The sequence below is a fragment of the Sphaeramia orbicularis genome, chromosome 3 (genome assembly GCF_902148855.1).
Source record: "Sphaeramia orbicularis chromosome 3, fSphaOr1.1, whole genome shotgun sequence".
NCBI lineage: Eukaryota > Metazoa > Chordata > Actinopteri > Kurtiformes > Apogonidae > Sphaeramia > Sphaeramia orbicularis.
Genome location: NC_043959.1, coordinates 34415845 through 34421844, shown reverse-complemented (window position 1 = coordinate 34421844; position 6000 = coordinate 34415845). Strand labels below are relative to the sequence as shown.

The following is a 6000-nucleotide window of genomic DNA, read 5'->3' as shown; positions in this document are numbered from 1 at the left end:
CCAATTTGTTCATCTTGATTCATGTTTCTTTCTATCAGTGCAGTTTGTACATGTACTATGATGTTTGATGTTAGGAAACAGAATTTTCATCTCGACCTGTAACTCAAAGTCAGTTTTTGAGCATGGTAGTTTTTAATGCATAGGTTTTTATGATTGAGTTGACCTGGTTTTAACCTTCGATATTTGAAATCTCACACCGCATGCATTGAAGGCTGTCAGATGGAGCTACAGTAATTGGTCGGTACATTTAACCGTGTTTACTTCTCTTTGACTGTGATGCTGTTTTTGTCTCCTCATTTTACATCTCTCAGACCTTTATTCTTTGCAGCCAGAGCACATCGAAAGCTGAGACTGGACACTTGAGACGCTCAATATGAAACCACAAATATGAGCATGCACACAAACCCTTAGAGAGAAAACCTAAACGCACAACACACGGTGTAATTGTAAATCAATAAACAATTACACAACTACCATCATAACACACTGTTTACTGACCTCAAATCCCTTGGTGGTGACTGTCTCCATTTTCCTACCATTTGTAAGAGGGCAGGTAAAACAATAATGGGATGGCTGTCGTCTAAAATGTGGACACTCGCCAAAGAAGCGTCAAGGTCTGCAGCGACTATAAATGTGGACATGTTTTATTTTTGTGTATTCACAGTCGCAAGAGTGTCAAATGTATTGCAGAACATATATTTATGCCTGATGCTGCAGTTTTTGGGAAGTTCTCACTTCCTGGTGTGCTGTGACATTGTTAAGCTGTTACCCCTCGGTGAGGACATGTACTGCACCGTGACCTTAAAGGATAATTCCACATTTTTTAAGTCTGTCTCAAATAGGAACCCATGTGAAAATCAAAGGGTTACTTAATAATTCCTCCTGTTCTTTTTTTTTTTTTTTTTGTATACTGTTGTTCATTAAGTTAGAATAATTTTGTTTTCAGACACATTCCTCTTTTTATTCCTGTTTATTCACATCAGTAATCACCTTTGACCAGGTACAATGATTCCATATTGAGTCCCAGTTACACTTTATCTATTAAGAATAAATCACATTGTCATCATCATTTCATGAGGAGAGGTAAAAATATTTTATTCCAACTTAATTGGCAACAGTGTGGTTTAAGATCCCTTTATAATGTGTTTTAAATGCAAGTGACTGGGACAAAATCCACAATCTTTGGTAATTGTGACTTAATGTGTGCATAAGAAGTGTAGAGACTTTTAAGTTTAACCCATAAAGACCCAGTGGTACTTTTGTGGCAGTTCCCAAATGAATTTTTTTCTCTATTTTAACCTTTCTTAAGTGATTTATCACAATTTATTGTAATATTATCTTCTGTTATGTTTTTTTTTTTTTTTTTTTCAGTTAAAATAATGTATTTTCCTATATTTAATTCACTGATTATGTAGGTGTTCATAAAACTCAGAGTAAATTCAATGGTTATTATGTCAAAACAATGAAAACAGAAGAAAAAAAGCCATTTTTTTCAGCAAAATATATCAAAAACAAATGTCTCCATCCACTGTTTTTGATCAAACTCGTGGTGAATCATTGTTGTCGAAGATGACGTTGTTTCCATGTTCACTACGGAGCCTCTGAACATCCAAATGGGTCATATCTGATGACATGAAAAGATGACAAACTGTATTTTACACCAATGATTTACATGTATTGATAGGATTAGTGGCTCTAGGGTTATTAAACTTTTAGATCAGTAGATGCTTTTGGTCAGAGGTGTATATTTGGGTCTATATGGGTTAAGCAATAAGAGTCAGACAAATCAATCTCTACCTCTGATTCATAATAAATAAAAAAAAAAAAAAAAAAGGTGAATTCTAGACTTGAAGGACTGTAACTTTAGACGATACCAGCTTAGTTTTACTAATTCATAACCATTGATGCCTCATAATATCTTCAAAAGTGCAATGTTCAATGTATTTTAGCATAAAAAGGACTACAAATTTTAGTTTTATCCACTTAAATCTCATTGGGAAGGAATCATTTAATGACCAGAACAGGAGAAATGATTTACATAAGCCAAAGCTGGCAAGTGATAAATGGTAAACCTGATTATACTACATAAATGAAAAGACGTCCAGCCATCCTGCTTAAGTACGTTTTAAAGAACCGCAATCCCTTCAAGCTCTTGAGCTGCTGATACGAAGTGAGTTCTCACTTCAGAAAACGGCAGACAACACAAACACACACTCAACTCACTCGGTTCAGTTTCCTGAGAGATGTAGATGAAGACAAAATTTTGTCAAATTCACACATCTTTATAAGACAAGACAAAATGGAAAAGGAGATCGTCTGATTGTTTGAAGACATTTTCTTAAGAGAGTCACATTAATACAAAGATCTATCATGGAATACCAGTATTTTATATACTGCAGTTGTTATACCACATTTTTATATTCTGTAACATGTACATGGTAATATGCCAACTTTGCTTCAAAAAGTGTTCAGTTAGTTCATCCAAGAAAAGAAAACAAAATCAAAACTTTGAAACAATATTCAACTCACCATGAAAGGATTACAATACCCTGCAAATGCTCACGGTCTGTGTCATAATGTCTTTAAGCGTTTATCTTTACCACAAGAGAATACACAAAAACTCAATGCTTTGGGTAACTCATTGGATTTGATTCTGACTTGTATATAAAATACTTGAAATAAATGGATGCTCATTAATGATTTACATAGTCCCAAGGGGAACAGAGACAACACTGTGGATACTGTGAGATTCAATGTCAAGATAATAAGGAAGAGTTTTACTCCAAAACGCTATATATCCAGATACAACATAAAATAAAACCGTTGCCTGAGGTTGATCATTCAGCGTGTGAAAAATCCACTGGATCCGCTCTGTAAAAATTAGATCATTTTGTCAACTTAATTATCAGCTATTCTTAAAAAGTGTTTGGTTTGTAGTTATTTTTTTTTTTGCCATTCAGAAATTTGAGAGATGTGTTTTTCAATCACATTTTGGAACGAAACTCTTCATGTTTTCCAGTTCATTATAAGAAACACAAAAATGGAACGCATAATACCACACAATTAGCTGATCCACTTCTGAGATTATCTTTAATGTACCAACAATAAATAAACACAAGTATCTACCTGCTTCAGTGGCTCCTCTCTGGTTGTCAAAGAAGAGGTTTTATCAAAGCAGTGGGTGTAAAAACCTCATTATCCCTAAAACATGCAAAGGCCACGGGTGCAAGGAAGAAAACAGTGACAGTGAGTCACATACAGCTAATAAAAAAAAAAAAAAATCAAATTGCAATAATTTTTTTTTTCTCTTTTAGTTGCTCTAAAATAAAATGCAAAGGACGAAGCAGTAATGTTTCTTTTCTCAGCAAATGAAGGAAGTGACAGGGAACTGATGGTGGCGACCTAGAATGCTTCACGTTACAGATTTCTTTAGGCACACACCAGCAACTAAAAACCATGTTTTCGTTAGAGTGGAAAAGCAGTTTCACACCAAAAAGCCTGAAAATGACACATCAGTTTCTCAAAGCGTGTGCATGTGTTTGAGGGGTGTGGTGTAAAGTATTACTTATCAATGCATTTTTCTTGCCATAAAAAAGCAAATGAACTGGAGAGTGAATATGAGGTTTCATCACCTCTTTGGGAAGTGTCATGTTGAAGCATGGCTCTGAGTCATCTCCCGCAATTCTCCACAGTCTTTGTGATTCGGTGTCAGCGAGCTATTGAGCCGTTTTTCACTGCCATTCACCATCACCACATTGACAACTTACCAATACTGACACAGGTAATTTCCCAAGAGAAATCTCCTCTAGATTAAGATGAAAACAAACACCATAGCTTTATACTTTAGCCACCCAGATCACAGTCAGAAAAGAACTAAAATAACTCCCAAAAAATAAGTTAACATAATTTTGACACATAGAATTTTACAATATGTACATTATCTTTAAATTAAAATAGATTTGTTGGTTGTCTGATTGGGTAGTCCTCTATAGAGCACTTCTCTTTTCAACCATCCAGTGTTATTCTACAGAGTCCCTGTTAGAGCTCAGTGGCAGCCAATCAGAGTGCAAGTAAGGCTTCCATCTTCAAGTCCCTGCCAATAGTTTGTTGGTGATGTCTTCGGACGGGGCCGAGCCCTTATCAACACGCATGGCGGACCCTTCAACACCTTGACGAAAAGAAATAAATATAAAATATATGTAATATTTCTATATATATTCATAAAACCAAACCCAGGATAGATTTAACTCTGATGTGTTCTCTCCATAATATAATCAAACTGTGGCCATTTTCCTATTGACAGTCCATATTACTTTCCCTTTTGTCTCCATTTTTATATGTTTTTGCAGTTTTCAAGGAAAAAAAAAAAGTCTTCTTCAAACCTGTACATCTTATACGCAAGTAAACAAAATGTAAAAGTGCGTGTTTTTGAATATGTTTTATCCACTATATCCAAAAAGTGTTGCAGGCACTTAAGTCCTTCCCAAACTTGTAGGTGTTTTTCGACAGTGGAGCAGGTTGGTTTGGTTATTCCTGGATTTCTGTGGGTCGGTCTGTCCGTATGTCTCTGTCGATCTGTCAGTCTGGCGAGGAACAGGCCATCCCGGACCGCTGCTAGCCCAGGATGTCCAGGTAGACTGGCGTGGCTTTTCCCATGGCGAACAGGACCTTCTGAATATCCTTAATGTTCAGTCGCTGCTGTGGTTCCCTCTGCCAGCAGCCCAGCATGATGTCATACACCTCCTTAGGACAAATCCGTGGCCTCTCCAGAACCCGACCCTGGGTTATGCACTCAATAACCTGCAGAGGAGAGGGCAGTGGAGTGAGACAGATGATTTTCACTGAGTGATTGCTTTGGTTTGTTCATAATGAGAAACCGGTGACGCTGAGCACACTGTCCTTTGAGGTTTGAACTAATGAAACCGAGATGAAAGAAATAAACCAAATGCATTCACTCTTAAATGCGTGCAATATTAGAAGGGAAACACGGTTTTCTGCTTTCCCAAAGCCAAAATAACAATAATATTAAACATCTGAGGGGCGGATATTTGGGATGCTGCTAACAAGGGGACAGAGCGTCTCAATGCTGGGCTGGTGCTCTAATTGCTGCAGTGACAACGACCAAAGTTCTTATTTGTTCTGCTGCTTCTGTCAATTCCAGGTCACTTAGCTTAGGAGAATAGCTCTTATTTTTGTGTAATGAGTGTAGTTTTTAACGCTGTCAAAACATGGAATAGCTTTAAAACTAGCATCTGTTTTTGTTTTGATGTAGAATATTGCCAACACAGCTGAAGAAGTGTAGAAAGTCCCCAAAGACATATCATGCTGTCATGCAATTTCGTGCTATTGCAGGCTAGCAGCAGAACAACACAGTGTCAGAACAAAGCATTTGATTATCTAATGCTATCTGAAAACTAATCTGTGGTAAAAACGTGTGATGTTAAACAAACCTCTGGGAAAACCCTGTGCTGTTGTTTAATCTGATACACCTGTTCACTGAGGTAAAGAACTCATTTCATTTAAATTTTTTTTCAGCCCATTGTGTTTGATGTCTTGCCACCAAATGATAATAGGCCTGACAGACAATGAGACCGAGGCATAGATGACGGAGAATTAGTTCTTCTAAAGACAAAAGCCTCTTTGGATCTTTTCCCAGAGCACAGATATTACCAAAAACCAAAAGTAAAGACTGCAGTTGTCATGACAACCACCCCTGACCAAATAGATGCAACACAATATTCTTGGAAGGACTATAACTAGAAGTGAATGTTGCTTATTTAACAACATTATGACATCCTAAGGAAGTCTTTTTCATAATATTTCTTATAAGTGAAAGGTTGTATATTATCCGGGTAACTCCATTTGCTGCACATCCCATTACACTTACACTGAATATTAGCATGATTCCCTTTGACATCACATATTCAGTCATCAAAATCAAAGCTAGCTTCACAGCTTTATGTCATACAGAGCAACAGGCTTTTCTTCATCTTTAACAAA

At 36.7% G+C, this 6000-nt stretch overlaps 1 protein-coding gene across 3 annotated transcripts in view; it reads right to left on the bottom strand.

The window, feature by feature from the left end:
* Positions 1 to 2940: 2940 nt before the first annotated feature.
* The window catches only part of ntrk3b (neurotrophic tyrosine kinase, receptor, type 3b), a 201168-nt gene continuing 198108 nt past the window's right edge, over positions 2941 to 6000 (bottom strand). For 2 of the 3 annotated variants that reach the window (XM_030129404.1, XM_030129411.1), the window contains exon 17: positions 2941 to 4800. In XM_030129404.1, the coding sequence (XP_029985264.1) occupies positions 4615 to 4800 (186 nt within the window). In that variant the 3' untranslated portion in view covers positions 2941 to 4614. The remainder of the gene's footprint in view (positions 4801 to 6000) is intronic. The other variant, XM_030129415.1, reaches the window with a different exon arrangement.